General features: G+C 40.8%; 1 protein-coding gene across 1 annotated transcript in view; it reads right to left on the bottom strand.

The window, feature by feature from the left end:
* Positions 1-351: 351 nt before the first annotated feature.
* DHX35 (DEAH-box helicase 35) overlaps positions 352-27,212 on the bottom strand; it is a 50,530-nt gene continuing 23,669 nt past the window's right edge. Inside the window, exons 12-22 of the mRNA XM_075011521.1 lie at positions 25,867-26,077; positions 21,396-21,520; positions 19,983-20,037; positions 17,560-17,655; positions 15,916-16,010; positions 15,195-15,272; positions 12,679-12,808; positions 11,695-11,776; positions 11,159-11,230; positions 7,439-7,550; positions 352-2,110 (exon numbers count right to left, since the gene is read on the bottom strand). Of these exons, the coding sequence (XP_074867622.1) occupies positions 2,066-2,110; positions 7,439-7,550; positions 11,159-11,230; positions 11,695-11,776; positions 12,679-12,808; positions 15,195-15,272; positions 15,916-16,010; positions 17,560-17,655; positions 19,983-20,037; positions 21,396-21,520; positions 25,867-26,077 (1,101 nt within the window). The 3' untranslated portion in view covers positions 352-2,065. The remainder of the gene's footprint in view (positions 2,111-7,438; positions 7,551-11,158; positions 11,231-11,694; positions 11,777-12,678; positions 12,809-15,194; positions 15,273-15,915; positions 16,011-17,559; positions 17,656-19,982; positions 20,038-21,395; positions 21,521-25,866; positions 26,078-27,212) is intronic.

Genomic DNA, 27,212 nt, shown 5'->3' with positions numbered 1-27,212 from the left:
TCACTTTCTCAACTAAGAATGCAATGAGTTATATGTTGCAATGTCAGTTTCAAATCATTGTGCTCCCAACTTAGTATGAGTCACAAAGGCCTTGCAGGGTTCCAGGGCTCAAATGATTGAGAATCAAATTATTTTGCAACAGCAAGAAACACTGGCCAAGTAGCACTGTCAGCCTCTGGAGCAGAGAGTTCAAGTGCACCTGGTATTTCCACACATGCCAATTTATTTGATGATCACTGCACAGCCACATCACAATGCAGATCACCAAGCTACAATCATGGCAATGATAATAATAGCTAGCTAGCTTAGTTGGATGGATGGGAAGGGATGCATTCTGAAGCCTCCTTGATTCAATGCTTTTATTTTTCTAGAGAATGTTTCCAGAGGACAAAGCAACATGGAAAGTTTACAAGTCTTTGTATTCAATACTCTCCCTGCCCCTTTAAGAGAAAAAAATGCATTGGATCTTTTTCTTTAGTGCTGTTGGTGTCCTTCCCACTGTACAGTACACAGAGATAGTCCCTGCCCCAAAGAGCTTACATTCTAAGAGGAAGATACTGAGAAGATGGGTTGCACGGAGAAATCCAAGAGGATGGGGTGACAGTTTGCCATACTACCAGTGCCACACATTGAGGCTAACATTTGTTATTTTTTTGTGCAGGCGATGAGGACATAGACACGTACAAACCACACATTTCACATGACAGAATAAGCCTTTTCTGCAGCTTTGCGGGAGGCAGCAATGTAACTTTTCAGAAATGATGTGCAAGGCAGCCCTATGGCAAGACAACATTTATTCCATGTAGAAAGTTTCACTTATTTACACACTTCTTAGAAATGGAAATAAAATTATAGTTAACATGTTCCAAAGAGGCACATCAACCAAACCAATGCTCTTAGAAAAATAAAACTTTAAACCCACAATTCTAAAATAAATATCATCCAAAGGGTAAGAAAAATAAATACACATGTACCCAAGTAACTGTGTTTCAACACAAAGGGGTAACATTCTTTATGAAAAAGACAGCCATGGAGTCCCAGCTAAATCACTAGCTGCTGAAAATACCCCTCTCCCACTACTGGAGGAGATTCTTCAACAGAAAGAAACAAACTTTTTAACAGCAATATAAAAAGGACTATCTTAGTACAGAGCATTTTAATCTTTCCTGAACCTTGCTAAATGCAACAATCCTATGAAATTTCCCTTCCAAAATTCTCAAGAGGGTTCTAAATGTTAAGAGGCTGGTACATTTATTCTGTCTCAGAAAATAAGGCTAAGTCCCCTCTGCGAACTTGCATAAATCCTGTTCCACAACAGAACCTGTGCAAACATCTCGTACGATTGATAAAAATGTAGCCCCTTCCTAAACGGCTGAGAAATAAGAGATTTCCACTCTGCTGAATAGTGCTTCTCAAGTATGGAAACCATTCATTTCAAATAGAGCACTATCTATAGAGTGTTACAGAGTGGGGAAAGCCTGGTTCATAGACAGGAGGATTCTGCTGCTTCAGGGCAACATCATACCAATTAGGCACACTTGAAACACAGTATTAAGGTTCCCATGGCAGGGAACCTTCCATTGCTGTCCATCTACCCACTCTTAGCAGGCAGTCTTACAGGATGGCCAGCAATGTTCACAGTGATCCCGGGAACGGGAGGCAGGGCATCCTGAGCCCCAGACCTCAATCTCTCTCTCTCACAGGGTGCTATATCATGCTAAGCATTTAGTTTCTTTCCTGGCGGTTTTGATTCTTTGTGGTCCTATGTTCACCCCACCCCTCTACATTCTGCTCATTTGTCTGCTTGTTTAAAAAGAGCAACGTATCCAGGTTACAGAAAGTGGTCAATTATGCCAAGGAATAACATGTCCACAATGCAAGCTCTAGTTAGATTTACAACATATTGGTCATGCGCAAACCCCTACAGGATCCTGGCAAGCATTTAAACACTTAATTGATGTGGGGTCAGGTTGCTAATGAACTGACTGCTGAATGGAATGTAACCAGCTTTGAATCAGTGGTAGGTTTTGCATCTGATGTCACAAAGCTCAATAGGCACATCAAATCAGTGGTCATCTACTTTAGCTCTCTTTGCTTTCAAGGAAAGGTGCTGCAAGGGAAAAGGAAAAAAAAAGCACTTAGTACATATAACACTATCTCACAGAAACCCAAGTACAGTATATTATATATTTAATCCCCCATTGAATCAGCCTCCATACCTGTATCTCAGAATACTTTAAAAACTCAACAAAAATTCGTTGTTTCTAAAATGCATCAAATCTTAATCCTCCTCTAGAAATAAATGTACGAGTTTCAAAAGCCAAAATTTCCCGAAGATATTTAACTGGTCCCAGTGCACACACGAACAATTTGCAAGAGGAAACAATCTGTCAGTGTCCACTCATGCAGGTTTTTGTAGGCACAAAATAGTACCTAGCGTTAGCTATTTATAAGTTAGTAATTTGTCCTTTGTGTACCTGGAAAAGCACCTGCCTAAAGATGGAATTACTAGAAGAGTGCATCCAAACTGATGTTCTTATTAATGCTGCACTGCAGTAGTTGAATATTTAACCTTTAAAATCTAATAGAAAGGAAAATAGTTTCAGAGACAAAGCACATGATGAAGAGGACTAAGAAAGGATACAATCCATGAAAAGTACATTTAATTTAAGGAGTGACACATAGGTAAGCAGCGTCAATACTTGTGACCAAACCACAGGAAATGAAAACACATAAATAAAAACATAAGTAGCTTTTTGATCAGGGATAATTTGCTTTAGATCTAGTGATTGAAGGAATCAAGGTTCCAGTGTTTCTGGAACCTCTTAGTGTGTTACAGACTTTTCTCTGCAAAGCACAATCAGCCAATGATATCTTGACCTAAATTGTTTCAACATGAGGTAACTTTACAAATATTTGTGTGACTTATTTTTTTGTTTGCCTGCAGTGCCCAGATACCATTGCCTCTGCAAGCATCCACGCATATGTTTTTATGGTGCATCGGGGTAAAACAGAGATTCTGGTACCTTTAGTCTATGCAAGGGACAGCAGCAGAGCTATTTATAAGTTAATAATTATGTTCTTTGAGTATCTTAAAAAGCACCCAAAACACTTCATAAAGGTTTTTGCTAATGCCTCCTTAAAAGACATGCTTCCCTATACCTTTGTCGACTCTTCTATTACCAACACCGAGGGAAATTTCTTTTTTTCTTACAATTAGAAAAGTTTAATGTATACTTCAAACACCTTTAGCTAATTGTATGTTAATATATGAAGCCAACAAAATCTCTTTCATATGGAACAAACACGCAGTCATGTAGCACTTTAAAGACTAACCAAATCAATTATAAATTATTTCGTTAATCTTTAAAGTGCTACTCGGCTGCTGGAGTGTTTTGTTACAATATAGACTTACATGGCTACCTCTTTTGTACGGGATCATTGCCGTTCAGAATCAATCACTTGTCTTTGTGTGGGATCAAATGGGCTGAAAATAGCTTGTACAATTACACTGATGTGAGAATAGGATCAATGTAGAGATCATCTCAGTGGGTTTAGATTTGTGTCATGCCACCAGCACGTTTCTTTATTAGCAGAAAGGAAGAACACAGGAGATTTGGGAGCAAGTAATATTTTAAACCCTTCAAGGATTTCCCCAATCTTATCTGATAAACATCCTTGATCTAACCCCTCCATGCTCAATGAACATCGTCCACTGCCCTGTGCTTTCACTTGGTCTCTCTCCTGAAGCTCCTGCTTGTATAACAGCACAGAGGCAGGGCCACAAGAAGGCTCTCTCTTTTTTCAAATAACTAAAGTATTTTTTCTTGCCTATTGCCTGTAATTTTTTGCTTCCTTTGCTACTAACTCTGTATTAATTACATATTGGTTTTTAAGATGAGGCTTATGACTGCTGTACGATAGCAGGCGTGAACAGCTGCGTGCACCAAAAGCACTGTGCTGTAACTTTCCCGTGTGAATGCTGCAGGCACCAATTAAATGATTCCTAGTTTGCAGTAATGTAATCCTCTTCATGTGTGACAACATGAATGCGAGCTAGGAGTCCCTTCTAGTGGTGCATACGGTGTCTGCACTGGGAAGTTCCAACACCGCACATGGGTGAAGATGCTATTCATATGCCCCTAGTCCAAACTTCAGGGCAGCATAGACAAGCTGTTAGTGAAATATGCAATAACAAAATTTATTAGCTCATTTATTCTGATTTTTATCAAGCAAAGTAATGTGAAGCTAAATCAAGAGCCCAGGCACCACAAATCAAATATAAAACTTGCATACATTCAGCAAATTCACCTACATCTTTGGAGCAAAGAGGAGAAAGGCAAGTAGGAAAACTTCCCTTCTGGGGAAGAAAATGATTCTTAGGGCATGAGGAAAAGTTGAACAGATTTGATCTCTTTCAAACTAAACAGGAGGGCAGTAGCGGAGTGAAGTCCTAAAGTCATCACTCAGAACATTTTGCCAGCCATTTCCACCAAAGCAGCTTTTAGATCTAGCATTTTCAATTATCACAACAGTGGCAGTATCATACAGGAAGAGAGATGACCACATATAGGCAGGTTCTAAACTGCTCGTCCAGTGTAAAACACCAACTCTTCCAAATTAGCTTAATTTCCAATAATTTACCCTTTTAAAATGGAACATCCCCTTGCATAAGTCATTGAAAACTGCATCCAATTTTCAGCCATCTCCCACTGAAAGAGAAATCTTGTCCCAGGTTTTGTCCCACGGAAATGTTAAATTGCAGGGTGTTAAAGCACCACATGCATAATCTATGTAAACATATGAGTCACAAGGATGCCTGATTCCAAATGGTGACTCATTTCCTTTTAAAGCCCTGTTTGAGGCATGTGTGTTGAACAGCAGCACCAGAGCCCAAGGCTTGCCTTGCAGTGGCATTACCACCTCAGCCAAGTGCTTTATGGAAAGTTAGGAATAACTCTCAGGAAATTTTAAGCCCTGTATTACACAGAGGTCAGACTAGATGATCACGTTTCCTTCTGGCTTTGAAATCTCTGAATCACCTGAAAAGTCCATTTATGGCCTGGTAAGCATCCTAGATAACAGATGAATTATCCAAGTTTCACATTTAAAAACAAATCTCTGTAATCAATTTACATGGACATAATGCCAATGCACTGTTGTAATCACATAGCTATGTTTTGCTATCAAATGAATTGACATTTAACAATAAGCAGATCTCTCAGGTATATCAAATCTTTAAGAGGATGAACTTCCCTAAAGTTCCACCTGAGTCACCAAGGAAGACATAAGGACAAAAGGGATCTGATTTTCAAGAGATTGTGTGGCTATTTCAATACATGATTTAGCTACATTTCCACACCCAATTCTCTTATTTTGCATGTGCAATTGTGAAATTTGTTCAGGTAAATTAGGCACATCATTTTCATTTGATCTTTTGAAAAATCATGTCTAAAGCTTTCATTACAGTGTTGTCCTGCATCTGAGCATCACAATACCAGCTCTTATTCCAATGCAGACTAACGCAGGAGGTTTTTTCTGGGAGGTTTCATCCCTCCACATTAAAAGAGGCTTGTTGCGCAAGCAGAGCTGCATATTCCTATTCCATGCATTTACTCCTGCACAAATGGCAGTGGCTGGCCTGAATACAGCCTCAGAATAATACTTCTGTGTGTGTGCCCATTTTATGGTCACCGTAAAGAGTACCAGAATTTGGCTATTTACGATAGATACACCCACATCATTGTGTTGCTGGAATGCTGCCCATCAGAACAGCTCTATGAAAATTCACACAAAATCTCAGGATGCATGTGGAATGAGGCTGTTTGTACTGCTTTATAGTTAGTAACTCTCGAATTGCACCAAGGTTAGAACCAAATAGTTAACTTTCCTCCCTGCTTGATCTCACATGTGAAATCCATTTGGTAACCCCTATTATTCGAGGTTTATGTACATACTGCTATTGCAGAGCCTAGCTTGAGTGTCATGAATTCAGAGATAATATTCCACGCTATATCAGGCCTGTTCTTAACGGGCCTAATGAAGGTGGGTTACATAAATGAGAACAAAGGTGGCTGAAGCTTTGTCTAAACAAGGCAGAGGTGGTGGAGGTTGGCAGGAATGGGAGGCTACTACTGAAGATATATGTGAACCTTTTGTGGATATGACGCATCACTTTTAGGAGTTATACTCTATGTGTCACTGCTCCTCTGTTCCCAGATACCAAGAACTTGTAGGCCTTTTATTCATGCAATGTCAATCAAGAGATTGCACCATTTCCTCACTGTAAGACAGACCTTGCCACAGCGACTGATACATTCATCACTCACAAGCTACATTACAGCAATAAGCTCTGCTTAGGGCTATCCTTGGAAAGACATCAGAAGTTTTAACTAGAACATAAGATGGCCTCTTGCCTCCTGAGAAGCTGCAAGGATATTGTGCCAATGCCTCATGTTCTGCATTAGTTAAATGCATAGGGTTTCAGGGACAATGCAAAACTTCTGGTGTTTTAAATAGACTTTTCCCTAGAAGAATAACATCAGCTGGAAAAAAATAAACATCCATCTGAAAACATGGGTGTCTGAAAACCCGGCTCTGTTTTATTATTTCACTTTGTGCATTTGAGCAACTTTGGGTATCGGGAAACAAAACAATTACCTTTAAAAACCAAACTGATGTACAATTTAAAATATCACAGCGAAAGAACAAGCCGGTACTCCTCATTCATAGTCCTATGGCTCGAATCAACTTCCAATTTAACTGCTTGAAGCCTAATTTTTGCTAGTTATATAATTGTTATAGTGATTTGGGGCTTAGGCATACATCTTCTATAACTATATATCCACCTACCTCAGGTGGACTAATGAGACACTCTCCTTAATGTAAAGATGCTAAATACAAAAATGAACCTGTATTACGTTTCTTCAAAAAAGGACACTCCTCTTCTTGACTCCAAATTTTAACATCTAATTAATTTTCCTAAGTAAGAGTGCATTTATCATTGCATTGCTTCAAATAATGAAGTGTTGGGTATTGCCCAGACAGATGTTTCAATGCATGTGAAGACTTGAGCCATACCAAGTTTACACTCACCACAGCAAGTCAATAGTAGCACTGAGAGAAGTACTACGGACCACACATATCTGAATACAGAATGTCTCCGTGCTGAATTTCCACATGGACTTCAATGGAGAAACGCAAGTCTGAGTTAACATCTAAACAGGATGTACTCCAGTATGGCTAACAGAGATCTGACCCTCTGCTTTGCTGTACTCTTGCTTTATATTAAATCCCCTATCATGACTTTCAAACCAATTCATTTCTATTCCAATCAAATAAAACAAAAAACAAAAAATAAATAACAGAAATAAATGTTTAAGTACAAGAGCTGCCAACACAGCAGTGGTGCCATTTGGTGTCTATGTCGAGTCCGTACCGTTCCTTCTTGATAAAAGTGAGGTGCCAGTTCTAAGAGCCAAGAGGATTCAATAGCTGTCACATCTCGCATGTAGTATTTGGAGGTCTGTATGACTTCATTATAGACTACCCTGATAATAGGAAAAAAAAAGACCATGTTATATAGCAGAGAGGTATTTGGCTCTGACTTACTTGGCTCTGACACTCTGAACATTCCACATTATAGAGGTTACTGGGTTATTTCACATATAAGATGCCATCAGGTAGCCCTTGTTGTGCAGGAGAAGAATCAACTATAAAATGCCTCTGACCCACTCCGTCCAAGGTGCTCAGAGTGTTGTATAGCAAGGCAATAAAAAGATTTTTAAAACACCAGAAATAAACAACTCCACAAAACTACGTGGAAGAACAGACTGAGGGGAGGGTGTAAAAAGAAGAAAAAGGGAGGGGACACTTATAAATACAGGGCTCTCACACTAAGCATCTCCAGAGAAGAGACTTTAGGTGTTGTGGGCAGAGTTTGACAGAAGGATGTCGAGTGAGTGCAAAATCTTCGGCCCCTCTGAGCTTCACAACAATCCACACCCTAATATGATGGTAGGATCCCTGACTGTGGGCACTAGTCAGGACCAGGTTCATGGGAAGAAGAGTGTTTTGAGTAAGGCCAGGGCATACAAGCACTGCTGAGAACTTCAGAAAGTGAGCACACCAGAATAATCTGCTGCATCCCAGTTTGTTACAATGACCATCCCTGGGACAAAAGCATCTCCAAGCCTTAGTTCTGCCCACTCACTCATCCAATTCTTAACCTCACCGCAGGGAGCCATCTCCCAAACATAACAAAACAGACAAAGCAATTATCGCATTGCTTGGGGAATGGGTAGGGGTGCAGAGGAGAGGACTCCTCTGAGAACAGAGAGTTGATAAATGGACACAAGAGGAGAGCTCTCACTCTTCCCTTCTTCCCCAAGAAAACCAGTGACTCACTTGAATACAGCCAAAATTTGAGGAAAACCAAATTAAAACAAGAGCGAGAACTCACTATATTCACAGTTGATAGGCAAAACACAAAGCAAGAGATTACACTCTTCCCTTACTAACAAAGAATTAAACTAAATGAACCCAATAAACACAGTCCACACCCAGTACATTGATTCATGCATGGATGTGCTTTGAAACCACAATTAAGCAAGTGGAGATGGAAGGAAGATGAGTGAGGTAACTTTGTCATCATTTCAGTATAAAAAACTAATCTGTAACAGTCTTCCCTCATAATTTCAGGACCACAATTACAGCTTTATCATAGGCTGTTTGCCTTCCAGTCAGAAAGAAATCTGCTCAGTTTTGCTAGCGAACTGTATGATATACTAACTCCTGCATGATTACTCACCATTCTTTGAAAAAAATGGATGGAATGCTCGTTTAAGAGAGTCATGTCTTTGTAAGTCAAGACGTGAGGTACACTATTGCTTACTTGGAAATGATTTGTAAAAAAAATAAATCCCAGCCTCTCTGAGTGTACTGGAAGCCCACACAAAGGTCTTACACAGAATGTATGATTCCAGATGCCCTTTACAAATGTTATATAACACTATATATTTCATACAAAAAAGCAAAATAAATGCAACTCTCAAAATCAAACAAAAATCACTTAAAATATACATGGCACAGGAATGCACAGTTTGATCGCACAATTCCAATCGTCCAAAATATATCCTCCAGTCAGTAAGCACATTTGTAACCCAATAACATATATTGATATTTTAACCCATTTAACCCAATTTGCATTGAAAAGGATGTGAGGAATGTCAAATGGTAAGCATACTGGTAAGCACATGGCTTAACTGGCTGGTGAAATCTGGTCGTGGCCAGTCGTGCCAGATTGGGGCAGCCCTGGCCACAAAGAGGCAGGAAGGAACTTATGGCTGCAGAAAGGCCAGTGGTGGGACCTCAGCCATGACAGGCTGGGCAGCGGGCCCTGAATTAAATCAGTTAACTGGTTTACTGTTTTAACATCCTTGGCTATCATTTAGTTATCTGAGCCCTGTAGAGCAGATACAGTACATCACTGTAGTTGAAATATTTTAAAATGGCAACATATTACCCCAACAGAAAAATGTGATCCTTATAATGTTCTAATTACAGTACTAAACTGTATATAAACAGCAATGTTCCCTGTAAGCTGAGCACTTAGGCATCCTCCTAGGAGACATTCAGGTGCCATCCAGCTGATTAGCAGAGTGCCCACAGCCAGCAACATGTTTCTGCTGGGGTTGCACATCCAGTAATGTTTATCGTAATGTTTCATGTTCTATCGTAAGTACTTACACACAGTATCTTTAATACCTCATAACACCTCTTGTGAAGGAGGAAGATGTTAATAATCCCATTTTACAGAGGTGAAGGAGGCAAAAAACACTAAGCAACTTGCTGAATGTCATACAGGAATTTGGTGAAGCAGCAAATTGCACCCAGGTCTTCCAAATCCCAGCCTATTATCATAGCCACTAGACTATCCATTCTCAGTGTTTTCCCTCCAAATCCTCCCTTCCTGTTGCCACATCTCTCTCTCACACACAGCTACATGTCTTCTTTCAAGTTGTTGCCCCTATGGTATGCTTGAGGTAACATCATCTTTATCATTTCAAATCCCTCCTTGAAGTGCAGGTCTATTTTGAAAAAAACAGTAATGGCATGTTAAACAGACCCATTTACTCAACAGCTCCATCTCCTGTGTTCATTCAGTCATCTCTGCTGACTTCAGTGGCAAAAATAAGTTCACTATTACGATCAGAATGATTAAGATGAATGGTCTACATTCTAACTTCACTTTTTGTGTACCTACAGAATTAGTTGCCAAGTTTTCAATCAGCTACCTCAGTGCAAATGCTGTGCATAAGTCTGAAAGAGGATATAATTCAAAGGCAGTCAAGACAAACAGGTGTCTCTGAGAGCCTAATTTAACTTGCAAAGCTTTTCTCACTGGTGATTATGCACAAGCTTGCAATAACCTAGCTTGATACCAAGAGCCCAGACTGCATCTGCTAGGCTGACAGTGGAAATCAATGACACACAAACATGTAATAGCCCAAGAGGACATGCAAACAGAATTACATTTTAAATCCTATTTCTTCCACAAATCTTTTACACTGCTTCCTTTTCCTGGAATGTTTTGTCTCCTCCATTTTAGATCATAAACTTCCTGGAGAAGGACCAGAGTCACAGTCTACCGTGTACATTTACTGCATTATATAAATATGTCAGAAAAGCAACTATTGCCTTGTATTGTTCAGATATGTCCTTTCAGTGAGATGGTTTTGTTAGCCACCACATTAATCTCAGCATCACTGAACTAAGATAGCCTTCCCAGGGGGTCAAGGGACCCCTTCAGAGACCAATTCCTTTGAGTGATTTTATCTGGGGCACAAGGCTCTGAGTTCTGCCATTTTTGGAAAGGGACACCTGATTTCCTACTCTTGTCTTCACACTTCTCAATATTTGTAGTATGATGTTAATACCACACAGTTTCATATGCTTCCCACCTAGCAGTTTTATTTGGGTGTTGCCTAAAGACATTTGCAGAGCAACCCTCCTTTGAACTTCCATTCTGGGAACCAGGGTCTTCCAGATGTGTTGCCACATTGATGCAGAACAGAGTTATTAATGGGAATGTCTTTACAATGCCTAATTGTGAGGGCCTCCTGGTCTGGGAAGAAAAGTGAAAGCAGCTCTAGCTTACCAGCGAGGAGGTTTCTCTGCATACAGCACCGAGGTGGGATGGATGTGCAGTTCCTGGTCATCACGGATAGTCCTTGAAGAGAGGGTTAATGCTAATCAATTTGAGCACTGAAAGATCTGGAGCAAGTTAATGGGATGCAGAGTTAATGCAGCTGGCCTTTCAGTTGTAGAGATGAGGCCCAGATTCTGGCCTAAGTCACCAGTGAAAAATTTTGGAGCGATAATGGGTTTGTCTACATAGGGAGTTACGCCTGACTGATCAATTCACTTTGTAGACATTTTTGCTCCAAAATAAGAACATCAGCAAATGGAGTTCATCAGGAATAATTAATCCACTTCAAATTCATACCCTACATCATTCCAAATTACTTTTCACCTGCAAATGAGCCCTACCACTAAATGGCTTTCTGCCCACCTCACAAGAATTTGGATTTACAGACTTGGATTAAGGTGACAGGAGGTGCAATGTAACTAAAGGGTTTATCACAGGACAGTTCTAAGGAATTATATATATATATATAGGCATCTGTATTTTACCTGTAAGCTCCAGTGGAGTGGCATTTAGCTGCATTAGCAAAAAATCCAGAAACTATACACCTCAGAACAGGATCTGGGTCACCTAAAGAAGGGAATCAACATGTTATTCTAAACAGTGTATTTGATAAAACAAGACCTGAGGCAATTAAAATAAATCCTAATAATTCTTCTGTCATTAAATTCAAATTTGGGACTTTCACAGACAAGAGACTCAGGATTCTCTACTCCCCTCTCTCTGGTTTCATAGTAACTCTCAATTGCTATGTAAAAAACAAAAGTGCCAGATTACCTGCTCTGGAGATACTACCAACCATAGGTACATCACAGGGCACTATCAAGAGTAAGTGGTTAAAGCCTGATTTTTAGAGGTGCTGAGCAGCCACTCAGGGGAAATTTAAATGCCACCCAGCTGATTAGCACAGCAAACACAGAGAGGTTTTGTTTCTACTTGTGGTGCACATTTGCACCTGCCTCAGTGCACATAAAAATCTATTTTGCACGTGGATGTAAAAAACCCATACATGGGTGGAAAAGATTAGAGGGAACATTGGTGTTGAGCACTTGCAACTTCAACTGATATCAAAGTGAGCTCTACGTACCCAGCACAACTGAAAGTCAGCTCCATATGTCTATACAATACCTTGATTGTAATGAATGGACATTTTCAAGGGTTTAAATGGGGAAGGGGTAGAAATCAACCATTAGGTTTTTACCACTGAAGTTATTATCAATAATCACTCAACTAGACTGCTCCAATCAACTAAGCCTCCAAGACTTGAAGAAATTCTGATTGTAAAATTTGGTTCAGGTGCAAATCTTGATGTGCATATTTTTAAAACCCTGTTTTATTTAACATTATTTTTAGGCTGACAGCACAGTATTTCTTGAATAGAATAAGAAAATAAGTTAGCAGTCTGGCCACTCAATATTCAGATAAGCTCCAACAGATGAGAGAGAAAAAAATTCTCCTTCTGTGGCTCCTACCTTCACTGGATTTCTTTGGCACTTTAAATTTGACAAGAAGCTTTTTCAGCTGCTCCCTCACAGTTGTTGCTCTGACAAGCCCTTTGTAGTTCAGAAAGTGTTCCTGACACCACTGAGAACTCTTGCTGTGCTGTACAGCAACAAAACAAGAACAATTACAAATACAACAGTAAGCCTCCCTCCTGCAAAGTGTCATCTAGTTCTGTTCCCCAGATTTTGTTCTATTTACAGAGAGAAGTCAACTGCAGCCAGTAGGAATATGAACTCCACCGCCTACACAGGATTTGCAAATAGAAATAGTGGTTTCCAGTTCATAAGCACATTTCCAACACCTACTTTCCATTTATATATTTGAGTATTTTCTTGACAAGGGGTGGGGGGAAAATAGTGTCAGCTATTTCATGCTATCACATAAAAGTGCTTCATCTTATATTGATTAAACCTGAGTCCTTTTTTTTTTTTTGGTCCAAGACATAATTGTTTTCCAACATGCACAAAGACAATCAGTTCAAAATACTTTTAAGGTCTTGTCCACACAAAGATTTTGTACCAGTGTAACGACTTTGATTAGCAGGCACTTTTTAAATCAAAATACTTACACTGGTACAACTCCTAATGAGGATACAGCTAGATGGGTATAAATGTGCCCCCTATCAGTATAGCTTATTAGCTTTCCCTACACATGCATTATCCTGGTGAAAGATGTACACTCATCCCTCGTTTAACGAGTACTCTACTTACGAGCACCCGCTAAAACGAAGGATGCATATACTTACCACTGTTCACTATCCGAGTGTACTTCCCCCGCTCATATGAGCCGGCCGCGGGGTCCCTGGCTGGGGCACGGGGAGACCCGCAGCCAGAGCTGAGCCGGCCGCGGAGTCCCTGGCCTGGGGGGAGCCTGGGGAGACCTGCAGCCCTGCTGCTGAAGCTGAGCCTGCCGCAGGGTCCCTGGCTGGGGTACGTGGAGATCCTCAGTCCCACCCAGCTTGATCCCAACATCCCCCCAGCCCACAGCTCCCTGTGCACCCCCCCAACCCACTCCCAACATGCACCCCATCCCCTTCCGAACCTCCCTGCCCGCTTCACCCCCCCGTACCTCTGCTGCAAATGGGAGGAACAAGCCACCACCTCCTCCACTGGAGCCACCTGCAGGTTTTAACCCTCCCTCCCACTCATGGCCCCAAACTGCCCCCAGCCTTTAACCCTCTCCAACCCCCCACCCAAGGTTCACTTACCTTTCCAAAGCAGCACCACCTGCTGCCACTCCTTCCCTGAGTCTGGCGCATTAGGAACCAATCAGACACTTTTACATGTATTTTAATGTTAATTTAGTGTCCCTCTTACGAGTTTTCGCCTACAAGCTGAAAGTTGGGAACCAACTGTGCTCGTATAGCGAGGGATGAGTGCATAATCAAAAGCTATGTCTACACTAGAGGGCTTTGTTGAGAAAACCCAGGGAGCATCCAGGTTCCCAAGGGATTCTGTCCACACCAAATGGACAGAACGCAGCACTTGTGTCAACAGTGTTATCCCGCTCCACACAAGGCACAATGCCTCTACTGACAGAGATCTGTCGATAGAAAGCCAGTCTGGGTGTTCCAGGGGGCCCTTTGTCGACAGACAGGGTTTCCGGGACACTGGGCAGCCCTGTCTGCTGCGTTTCCATTTTGTTGAAAGAGCTGCCAGGCAGTCCAGCCACTGTCAACAGAGCAGACTGCCCTTGCGATCCGCTTGGCAATTTGGCGACAATCTCTCAACAGAAGTTCTGTCAGAAGATATCTTCCATCAAAAACTTCTGTTGATAAATCACTGTAATCTAGACATAGCTGAAGTATTTAGACAAGCACTAACATTTCAATTTAACCTAACTGATCACCAAGTACCCTAAGGCCTGGGAAAGGCTTTATATAATAAGGGATGGGATTTTCAAAGCAGCTGGAAGGAACAGGTGTCCAATTTTCACCAAAATTCAAATCAACAGAAAATAAATCAGGTAAGGAATTTTTCATGTTCCTTTGAAAGTCCCAGTATAAATGAAGAAATGGAGGCAACAATGGAGGCCTGTGCATTATACATCCACACATTGTATGTCTTGTCAGCTCGGTGTGATTATGTGAGCACCTGCGACAAATGTAGCCATTACTTAATTAAACAAAAGGTATCAGACACTTGGATTCTATCCTACATAGGCAAAAGCTTTTAGGATACTTAGGGCAGGTGTACAGTACCATGTAAGTTGATCTCAGGCTGCTCACTGCCCCCCACCCCACAAACAATGCAATCTGCAGTGACCTAAGTGCTGTCCACACTGGGCTTTCCTATCACCAGCTCTCACAAAGCCAGAGTAATTCTGCCACCAGACGACCACTCTCACATTAACACAGTGCATCTTACCAAATGTATTTCTAGTATAGACCTGACCATAGTTTTATGCTTCTGGTATTAAAACCACTGGAATCCACCCACTCCCCTTCCTCTCCCTCAGGAATTCGCATGCACTCTAACCTGCTTACTTTAATAAAAGCTTCATAAATATTAAGCATAGTGAGATGATCTCCCTCTTCCACAGCAAATTTTCTGTGCTTCCTGATCTGTAAAAAGAGAGTAGATATGTTTTTATACAGGAATTGGCTGTTTTTAATGGTCTTTCCTGATGCTGTCAGTTCTCACTGTCTTGAGCATTTAGTGATCTATAACTTATCATATCACTGCTCCCCGAGGCTGATGTGAACGTGTCACTAGTCAACATACTATACTTTAAATGAAATTAAATTAATAAAATTAAAACTTATTTGCACAAAAGAAATGAGATTTACTTACTGTATATAAGTTGAGGCACAATACTATTTCTACCTCAAAATTAACCATTTCATATTAAATAATTTTATAAGCCTGAAAATAAATTTACCTTTTTCTCTCAAAGGGAAGGTCATCATGAACAATCTTCCTTTCCATGCACCCTAAAACTGTTTAACACCAACTTATGACTGTAACATTTCCAAACTCCTTCCTGGCCCTCTGTAATAGAAGGCCTCTATCATTGGCAGGGGAATGTCAGCCGGTATCACTATCTTACAGCTTTCCCCTTCTGCATTACCAAGCAGAATGGGCAAGAGAATAAACCCTCAGTTCCAATGAAACACATCAGACTTTGCAAATCCCTAACAGATATCAATAAGAGTTGGCAGACATTCAAGATATGGAAAAAATGAAGAAAATGATGAGACAACTTACAGCCTGAGCCTTTTGGTTTGGAGGGAACACAAAGATGTTCTGAATCTGCATCATGGCAGCAATGCTCAAGATCTCTTGGGAGCAGCCAAAGTTTCCTGGAAAATACATGGTGAAAGAAAATAATGGTTCTTGTTTCTAAGCTGATGAAACATAAATAATACCACAAAAAAGGAAGAAGGAACTTCCTCTTTGGTTTTCTAGATGGAAATATTTTACAGTGGTGATGGGGAAAAATTATTTCATTGTGAAGGAAGACTTTGCTGAGTGGATTTCTAACTGTGAATCACTTAGTCCCTGCAAATCAGGTACATACAGTTCTGCCAACACATCCACATTCTGTCAAACAGACCTTAGAATCAAGGACTAGCCAAAGCCTCTTGTTATATTTTTGTCTGCACTTACAGTAAAAAGTATAAAGAAGTAAAGAATATGTATTATTTTGCAGATTTAAGAGAGACCTGTGCAAACAAAGGCTGTTTTTATAAACTGGGCATATATTAAAAACAACTTTCCTTAAAAAGGTATGTTCCTTTTTTCCTTTAAAAAGAGAACTCAGCAAATTATGGAGCTTGTGAAAGATATCAAACAGCAGCTCTGCCAGCAGTACAATGTGGGCATATTGAGTCTGATGCATAGCTTGGCTAACATCCCCATCCCCTCTGTTTCAGTCCTAGGCCCCTCTTGATCAAGGGCCACCACCTGTGAGGGAACCTACGTTGTTTCTCTGAAAATATATATTCAGCACTGAAGACTGAATTTAAGATAAACTTATTTCACTGATAGCCTTAGCAGCACTTAAATCCAGGTTAACAGGAATAAGAGGATAAATCATTAACTCACTAACCTGCAAAGACTCATGCACATGCTTAATTTTATGCAGTCAGTAATCCTTTTGACTTTAACAGGACTAGTTATAAGGGTAATTAAAAGAACATGCATGAGTCTTTGCAGGACTGGGGACCCCTATTATACCACTGAACCTATTATTTATTGTACTGATTCAAAAGTACAGTCTATTCCACAACATTTTTTCTGCTGGCATGGGGACCAATTATTTTCCAACCATGCAAGGGGGTGTCCGTACCCTTTCCCCAAGCTGAGGTCCTGCTCCATCCCCCACTCTACCTCTTCCTGCCCCTGCTCCAACCTCTCCCCACTTTCCATCCATACCCTAAAGCCCCCTCCCATGAGGAACACAGCCTCAAGGGCAGGGCTGGTGTGGGGCAGCAGCAGGCATCTGGCCTCTCCACACTCAGCACGGTGGTGGGAGCTGTTGGGAAGCAGAGCGACACAGCAGCCTCTGCTCCACTCAGCTGCCATTCTGCAGGCCAGTCCAGTCATTCTGCATCACCGGCAGAAGCTGCTCTCACACCGCTACTCTGCTGGTGGCTTCAAATCGCCCAGGGGTCACAGGACACACTGGGAGAGTGGGGAGAGTGCAGAGACCCATGAAAGAGGGACATGCCCACTGGTCCACAAGGAGGACCTGAGGACAGGCACTGGTCCTAAAGTAAAATGAGTCTGAGACATTTCTTTTAGATGCAGCATGCTTCTTCTACTGCAGCACTGGGTATTATTGTCCCAAGGTAGAGAGTATCTTATACTCAGCACTAGGCTATTGATGGCACCTTGTCTTTTACATACCTGATTCCAACAGCATTTTTGCAAACATAGGGTTCAAAGGGAACTCTGCTATTCTCATGCCAAGAGGTTCTGTCAGGCAACAGTGTTTATCCAGACCTGCAGGAATAATACTATTTAGAAAACTGACTAAAATAGCATAGAAAATTATTTTAATCTCTGTGCATTCAGCTAATATGTAGCAGAAACTATTAGAAAAGCTTGTTGAGCTAGCATGTATCAACTGGGATTTCAGGAGCTCTGACAAATACCCATTTTCCCCTGAGTCCTCAATACTTTTTAGCAAACATTATGACAGTTACATAAACACTGTCCTCTTGCCAGAAACACAAGCCACTCAATCTATAATCAAGTTCTACTGGGACCTCCAGTAATTCAGGAAAGATGTAACCACCAAGGTCAATGTGGCAATGCAATCGTTAGAGATACACTCTTTAATGCATCTTACTTTTATCATTTGGAAAGCATTTAACCCTGCAGAGTAAGTTCTGTACAAACACTTCCACCTACTCTTCTGGAATTAGCTTCTAAGTTATTTTAAAAAAAGAACATTGATAAGAAAGGAAAAGAGTGAGCATGGCTAGCAAGTACAGAATGGGTCTCTGAGGTGAAAGGGTGCAATTTGTCTGAGTCATTTCTACTTGGGACACTGACAAAAATAATTTAATAACATCAGCACTATGGCACTTACACTAGCTACGGGAAAGTTAGCTGCAATATGTTCTGCCTCATGCATCAGTATCTAAATCACCAGCTACATTTTAGCTCCAGAATGGTGGTTCCTGGGGACAATGACAGAGTGATGAGACTTTCATTTTCAAAGTATCATCACCTAGCACAGGGTGAGGTTATTTCATAAACAGGAAAGACTTGCTGCTTAGGAGTCTAGGACTGACACCAACAATAACATGCAGCCACAATCCACACAGTGCACCTCTAAACTTGGATCACAGTAAACTTCTTCAGAGATCAATGTGGTAAGATTTCATGGAAGAAAATACCATCAAGAAGGAGTAGAGTGAAAAGAGGTCTGCGCATAAGAGGCAACAGGGAAGAAAACACAAAAAGATGAAGCCATAGAGGAAACAGCTTGGAATGGAGAACAAGAGAAACAGCATCAGAAAGGGCAGAGCAACTGTTGGGAGTGCAAGGAGGAAAACAAGTAGCACATAGGCAGGACTGTGCAAGACCTTCAAGGGGAAGAGGAAAGGTGCAGCCAAGAGGACAAAGGAAAAAAGAAGACTCCTGAACTGGAAACTGAAAAGGGCAGAGTGATGGGGAATATCATTCTGGCCCCGTCTGCAATGAGTAAATAACCAGGTTTAAGCACAGCAGTCACACCTGCCTGGAACCAACACACTTCATAACATTTTTGGATTTTTTGCCCCTGAATACACCAAGACAGACCAATAACATGGCTGTGCAACTGTCAAACCACTGAAACATGGTTGTTCATGCAGTATAGACATGATGGCAAGATTTTCCAAAGTGCCTAAAGGTGTTGAATACCTAGGCACTTTTGAAAATTACTTTGGGCCTTTAGCAGCACCATTCAGAACAGGTTTGAAGAGGGAGGATGTGAAGGAAAAGAAGAGACTATTTGAGGTTCAGCACAGCATGGATTAGTGTTTCCAGTGGCATGGAGGGAGAAAAATTAACAGAATGTAGAGGCATCTGACAGGAAAAAGTGTCAGGTTATGGCAAGAGCCTGACTGTGTAACTTGGGGAAAATGGGTGTGATTTGCCAATCTGACTAATGGAATGAGCACAGTGGAAGAGACAGGATGGTACAGAACAGCAAGAGTACACATGCAGAGAGAGGCAGAGCTGTGAGGAGCCTTGGCAAGGTTGCACAAACAATCACAATGATATGTTCCTCGTGCTGAACAAGCCTCCTCTCAGGTTTGGAAAGAAAACCAAGAAGTGAAACGGATGCCAGTATGAGCTCTTCTCCTGAACCCTGTAATGTCAACACATTTTAAACCACAAGTTACCAGTTATTTAAATCTTGCTTTAACATTCAGACTATACAATCACTAAATCTGTCTTTCTTGGTCAAAATGGGAAGTCACTCAGCACAAAGGTTTCTCATCAAACTGGGTCCAATGGGCATTTCATACATTCTAAATGTTTTCTCTCCGAGTTAGGGAGGCGGGGGGAAATGAAGCGTTGCTCCCACACCCAACAGCACCAAACACTCTGTGACAGGCAGACTAATGGAATGTTGTGGTGACAAACACAAACCTGACAAAGTTGCAGAAAATAGCAGCCAGTAAAAATCATATTCTCAAAAGGAAAGGGCTGGTTAATATTGAAGTTAATGCGCAGGAAAAAACTAAAAAATTACCTTGTAAAACACACATTGATTTGGATTTGTACTCTAGTAACATACTACTAATACAAGATGAAAATTATCACATGCTCACCTCCTAAAGCATACAGCAGCTCTAATGCTTGCACCATAGACTGAGCGGGAGGTGGCTGTGGAGAAAAAAATGAAACAACTGAAGTGACGCTGGTGGAATATGTGAAGATTCCTACTGAGAATTCTTGAATTCTCCCCTCTTCAAGGAGTCAAAGGCGTCAAAGTCAAAGGAGTCAAACTGCCTCAAAGGCACTGATTCTAACCCTCCATGTTCCTGTCTTCCCAGAGGCAATATTTCCCACGCTCCTTCAGAATGGTGGAAGATGGCTCAGAGCATCACCTCAATTCCTTAACTGACCAGCAACAGACCATAACTCAATACCTTCTCCAGCAGATTCCAGCATCCCTATTATGATGCTCTCAGGATCGAGACCACATGGAGTCCAGCCTAGAAACACAAACTTGGTTTGTCCAACGAAGTGGGTGCTATTACAGCTTCAGAACAATTGCTTCCTGTATTCTATTTAAATTCTAATGTATTGGGTTTATCAATGTAATTGGAAACATTATAATGAAATTCACTAAACAAAGTCATAGAATTACAGAATGGGATCTGTCCACTGATCTAGTGGCAGAACCAAGCACCATCTAGACCATCCCTATCAAGTGCTTGTCTAACTTGCTCTTAAAAATCTCCAATGATGGCGATTCCACAACCTCCCTAGGTAATTTAATCTAGTGTTTAACCACTCTGAGAGTTAGGAAGTTTTTCCTAATATCCAACCTTAACCTTCCTGCTGTAATTCAATTAAGTGTAACAATTGCTACTCGAGATTTGTTAATAAAAATGAAAGTAAGTGCAGAGGCTTGTTACTATAGATTTCATTTTCACCATTTCACTGAAAGGTCTCCACAATTTTACATATTGATTTTTTTTCTCTTTATAAGATGTTCAGAGTCATTTATCCTACATCTCACAGGAAGTTCTCAGGTACAAACTGTACAATAATCTAAGAACAGTAGTATTTCAGGAGCACTGGCAGATTCATGGAAAGCTGATCCTCCTTCACAACGTGGTATTAGCTCATCCCTTGTTTCTTCCAAAGTAAAAGACTTTAGGTTAGTAGACAATGATCCACTGGCCTCAAATTGTCCGTACAGCACTGGCTGGTTTTCATAGAGAGTAGGTAAGTGACATGATGTCAGATCTTTTTCTTTGTTTCTAGGTGCATCTACAGGCATCCAGGATCTTTAATGCAAAGAAGAACCCAGATATCTGTAGAATCAATAGGAAACAATGAGCCAACCAAGCAAGTAAGCCACTACTGGAGCTGCCACAGGAATGTTACATGATTATAAATGGGATATTGATTTGGAGGTGGTCAACAAGATGATACTTCTGTTATATGGTCTACACTGTGAAGAAGTTTAACAACTCTTGTAACAGAATTTCAAACAGAAGTCCAGCACTTACAGACAGGAAGGGGAACCTGAGCACGTTGTCTATCCCCAAAGCTTTCAGCTGCAGGATAACGGGGGCCAGGTTACTGCGCTGCATCTCAGGAACAGTAGATTGTGGCAACTTCTCAAAGTCTTCTTCTATGGGGGGAGAAGTCAAAGCTCCTCATGATCATATTTCAGATTCAGACACAGATCATATTAAGCCAACATCCTCCCACTGTCTTCACTTTCAGTTTAGCACTGCTAAATGGGGGTGTACGTACTACTGAGGTGCTAATTGCACCAATAAAATCACTGGTCGCCAAATTAAAGGAACTTAAATCTTTGGCCACAACATTTATGTGATGTGAATCCTACTAGGCAAAATGAGTATTTATATAGGTTTATTTTTATATTGAATAGAGACTGTGATGGTTGATAGTCTCCACGCTTGACATACTTTTTAATTAGCTTTGTGAAAATCTTATACACATTTTTCAAGACAAACTTTCAACCTTTTTTTCTTAACAGCTCAGTGTATCTAAGAAGCTAGCAGCAGGCAACAAGTGTTCACATATTCTGAAAGCAGTTTTATCACTCAGGAAAAAAGCTTAAAAAGGCTTTTTACACAGAGGAAAATATTTGTTCACAATGGGAAGAATACACACAGCCCCATTATCAATAGGTGGGCAATAAGCTTTTTAAAAGCATATTTAGCATTACCTTTGGGTTTTTATATTTTAACCCACATTTGCTATTTTACAGTGCCTTTATAAAAATGTTTTCCTCATAAGACTCAAATCAAGAAAAATATTTCCTACAAAGTCAACAAATCTGTAATTACATTAGTTAGCGTACTATTCTAAGGCTGCATTTATTATCAAAAATGCTCTCTATAAGACTGCATCAAACCTATATCTCACAGCTGCTGCTGACCTGAAATACCTACATGAAGGCAAAAACTACCTGTGTTTTATTGCCAATTAGATTTTACATCAAATTATTACCTTGATAGAATAACAAATCTTTTTTTGTAGTGATGACTTAGCTAAAACTATCAGAATTAAACAAGCTCTTGCAGCCCTCAAAGTAACTCATATGCAACAGCAACGAAGGGTCCTGTGGCACCTTATAGACTAACAGAAAAGTTTAGAGCATGAGCTTTCGTGAGTTAACTCACAAAAGCTCATGCTCTAAACTTTTCTGTTAGTCTATAAGGTGCCACAGGACCCTTCGTTGCTGCTACAGATCCAGACTAACACGGCTACCCCTCTGATACTTGACATCATATGCAACAAGAGCTTTACACATTTGTGCTAACACTATTCCCTGTAAATACCACTACAACAGCCATGAAGTTTGAACTATTATATAACATATAAAAGAACTCTGGTAATAACCTGGAAGATTTGAAGTATTTTTGTGAGTGCCGATTCCAGACATCAGTGCTTCCATGAAAAAAGGTTGGAACGCTACACTATAAATTGACACGAAAATAAAAATCTTTGCTTCATAATTCCTAATCAAGACTGCCAGAAGTGGCCATGACCCTAAAATAGCGTTTACTTCAGCCAGGTATACAGTCACATGAACTCTGGATCAAATCCTCAGAGTTCACCAGTACGCTACAATAATATAGACTAGCTCCGATGTGAGTACAACCAACCCCACTGTACTCTCAACTGTCAAAAGTTAGTCAATCAGTCAATGCAAGACAAATACATAAGAGGCAGAAAGTGTTTGTTCAACAAAAGAAAAAAGACAGAGTGCTTGCATGTGGCTACAAAAAACAAACAAAGAACAAGTCCTTTTAAAAAGCTGTTCTTTCCACTCAGTATACTGAGTCATAGTGTTGATAAAGCACACTAAGAACTCTGGTTTATTGACCACAGTATTATTTTGATGATCTCCCCAGACGATGCATTATATCCTATTTCAAATATGGAAGAGGTCATTGGTCAGATCTGGGATTGCAGATGAGAAAGAGCTTCCAATATTGCTGTACCCTGAAATCATGGACACGTATCTGTTTTTCAAAAGAATGAGAACTACCCTAATGAAAAGAATATCACAATTAACGAGACATCTAACATAACAATGGAGTACTTTAAATCACAGACCACCATAACCAGAGACATACAATGAATGTACAGACTATAAACTGGAAAGTTGCATTTTAACTTACTATCACAAAAAAAACTTACCGTGGATAATTAATCTAAACAAGACACAAAACACGTGCCTTCTTGTCTCACTCTCACACAGTACTGGAACACTCTCCTGCTGGAACTAAAGTAGCACAGGTTGTAGTTCCCTGATCTGGCACACTTGGGACCTGAGTGGTCCCAAACGGGGATTTGCCGGACCAGGGAAGGTCAGGCCTCCGGGCTGCTCTGTGGGTACCACCAGCCTGCTGTCCAGGCTTCCCTCCTGGCTGCCACCAGCTCCCTGCCCCAGGATGCCTAGGATGCTCCACTCTTGTTGTGTTTCCCTGTAGGACTCCCCATGCCCTCCTGCCTGGCTCCCAGCTGCAGGACTGCTGGCAGGGCCCCATGCCCCAGCCTGGCTCTCCAGCCTGGCTCCCTGCCGCAGGCTGCAGGGCTCTGCTAACCCCAGCTGGGCTCCCCACTGCCGCAGGGCTGCCAGCAGGGCTCCATGTCCCAGCCAGGCTCCCTGGCCAGCTCCCTGATGTGGGTCTGCAGGGCTTCCCCACCCCAGCTGGGTTCCCTCTGCCCCAGATCTGCACTGGGGCTCCCTGCCCCAACAGAGCTCCCCAGCCAGGTTTCTAAAAGTGAGGCTCCCCACTGCAGGGCTGCCAATTGGGCTCCCAGAGTGGGATACTAGTGGGGCACCTCTCTGGTCCAGGTGCTCTTGGTAAAGTAACATCTCAACAAAAAAGTTCCAGCCTATATTAACTACAGTAGCGCTCTGATTGCATGTGGTGGGCTCATGGTAAATTCACAGAACAGACCAAGTTTACATTTAAAATTGTAATTTTTGCTGATACCCTAGAAAATGTAAAGACACACTAGGCCCATCTAAATCTTAAAGCATCCATAAAAGCTAGAGGAAATCTGACAAGCCTTCTCCCACAAAAAGAAATAGCCAACGACTAAGGTACTTAGATTGTGGGTTTTTGAAGGTTACCAGTAGACTGACAATCATTTATAACAAGTGTTCTCGCTACAGCAGTTTCACTGGATCAAGCAAAGCAACTGATTATGGCAGCCAGTGTTACGAGAGGGAACACAGGAGAAAGGAATTTTACTTGAATTATTCAGCCAATTTCCAGATGCACATCTTTGGTAGATGCAGTATCTAAAAGAGCCTTTTCAAACATAAAACAGAGTGATATGTAACAAATAAATAGGTATAAAGACTTTGAGTAAATACCCAGCACGCAGCAGCCCAGAAATATCAAAAACAGTGAACTGCTTAGTGGTGTTTATGATCTAGAGCAGCATCTCACATTTGCATCTCACGTTTGCATCTTAGAGCAGCATCTTACGTTTGCAATTACTGCTGGTCTCACAGAATGTCTCCCAATCTGCTTTTGCATTTTATTTAAGGGCCTCAATTTCAGACACTCAAAGCGCATCATAGATTGGCATTATTCTATTAACCAGTCTGACATGCATGCCTGGGTGCGTTTATTTGCATGCAAATGAATGTGCCTGTATATACTGTGCGGATTTTCTGAAGCTGTTGGAAAATTTGACCTTAAAGTTTTAACTATTTATCTATATTTGCTCCTTTTTAACTGTTCAATTTAATACAGTACAACTGAATGTATTTGATTAACTCCAACCAGTAGGAAGCCTCTGGTAGATGATTACCATGCTGTCCACATGATGCAAAGACCATCAAGATTAGCCAAGGAACTTTCCACTAACATCACCCTGGGCTAACTGTGAGATGGAGACAGTGCATTCTCAGTGAAACATTTAATATAGAGTTTGTTCCTGCCTCTCTTCAGTAAGCCTGTTGACTTCCAGTCATGCTGTCAAGCTTTCCTGGTGAATATCTGGTGGGAACAGTTTTGGAAGTGAATTGGTGGGAGGTGGAGAGACCTAATTTTGTCAGCTGTAGGAACTAAAATATTTATGAAGGCTGAAGCAAAAGCAAACATCACAAGAGGAGAAAATGTAAAATAAACACCAAGTTGAGATTTAATAATGACAGTTGGTTCCTCTGTATTTGCCGTACACTTCTATTTTGCTTTATTAATGCCTGAATATCTGTTACTGCCTTATACTTTATACAAAATCAAAGGTTGTTGAGAAATGATCAATTACTTCTAGACAGGGGTTTGTGGCTCTTGTAGACTGTGCTGTTTACAGAACTTGATTAACTAATCTATGTGAACAGTGTATGGAGGTCACTGCTTCCTGCTGAAGCATCAATTCCAATTCTTTCCTTCATTATCTAACGTTTGTGAAAAGAAATTTGCAAGGCTAGCTTCAAGTCCCACAACAGTAAGAGCTCTTGGGCAATGCACTACTTACCTGTGTAAAGTCTGTAACATTTTCCAGAGCGGTTCCGGCCTGCACGACCTGCTCTCTGATTAGCTGATGCCTTAGATACAGGGACAACCACCAGACATTCAATTGCTGTTTTTGGATTATAGGCCCGAAGCTTCACAAAGCCACAGTCAATCACAAATGAAATCCCATTAATTGTGATGGATGTCTCAGCAATATTGGTGGCCACTACTACCTAAATGTATCAGGAAACATGAAATTAGTTTTGAAACCTTCTACTACTGGTAGTGTTAAAATATGCAGTCAGTGCAAAAGGACTCCGATAAGAGTAACTTAAAGAAGCTACAAAGAATGTACCTGAGAGCAAAAAAAGTACTACATACATGAGGAAGTTCACATCACATTAAATCTGTCTGACAATTTTTGAGAGTTTACAAGCATTTTACTAGTTAATGTGAGGAAACTGCTAATATGGGAAAAATAATGAAATTAACTATATGCAAAGTGCTAGAGAATAATATAAAACTAGAAACATGATTCCTTCTAATTTCTTTCTGTTATTACCATAGGTTTCACTTGTAATAACAATGAAAACTAAGATGGTTAATTTAAGCTGATAGTTTCCCTGTTAACTTACACTCTTTGTCACTTTAACCGGAAAGAGCAACAGGAAAATGCTATAGTAGAATGACGAGAAGTTTAATTTTTATTTCATCTGAAAAAGAAAAAAGTTAAATCCTCATAGTTCCTAACTAGTATCAGATACATGAGCAACAGGGACAGCTATGCAATTGCTCATCACTCTCCAACAGCAATGGAATGATATAGCACTAGCTAAAGCCAAGCAAAATCAAAAACTATGATTGCTTGCCCTGGGAAGGTCTGCAAATACATCTGTTTCAGACATAAGCCTCACCTAAACAGAAAAATCCAACTGTTTCCAAATGCAAGGTAACTCTGGAAAAGTGTCCAATACAGGCTAACAAGAGCCAGAGAAGCATAAACAGGTCTTAACTAATTTCTTCAGATCCAGTTCTAGAGCATTAGCCCACAGGTCACCAAGCCTCCTTTTATTACTGACACAGCACCTTAGCTGTATTCAACTGGGAAAAGTAGGTAAGAGCAGGATACTTTAACAAGGATGATGAGAAGTGAATGCAGAAACACATGGGGAGCCAACACAGGGACTTAAAGATGGAGAAATTGATCAGGTAGCTGGAAGGGAGACTTTATTACATTCTGGGAAGACTAAGGACCCAGAGGAAAATGAGGGAAGCCAGAGGAGTTTATGGTTGCTGAACATATAATGACTCCCTCTGTACCATGGGGGGGCCAAACCACAGCGTGTTAGTCACATGCAGCTCTTACAG

Source organism: Carettochelys insculpta, chromosome 17, assembly GCF_033958435.1.
Source record: "Carettochelys insculpta isolate YL-2023 chromosome 17, ASM3395843v1, whole genome shotgun sequence".
NCBI classification, from domain to species: domain Eukaryota; kingdom Metazoa; phylum Chordata; order Testudines; family Carettochelyidae; genus Carettochelys; species Carettochelys insculpta.
This window is presented reverse-complemented; position numbering and strand designations above follow the sequence as displayed.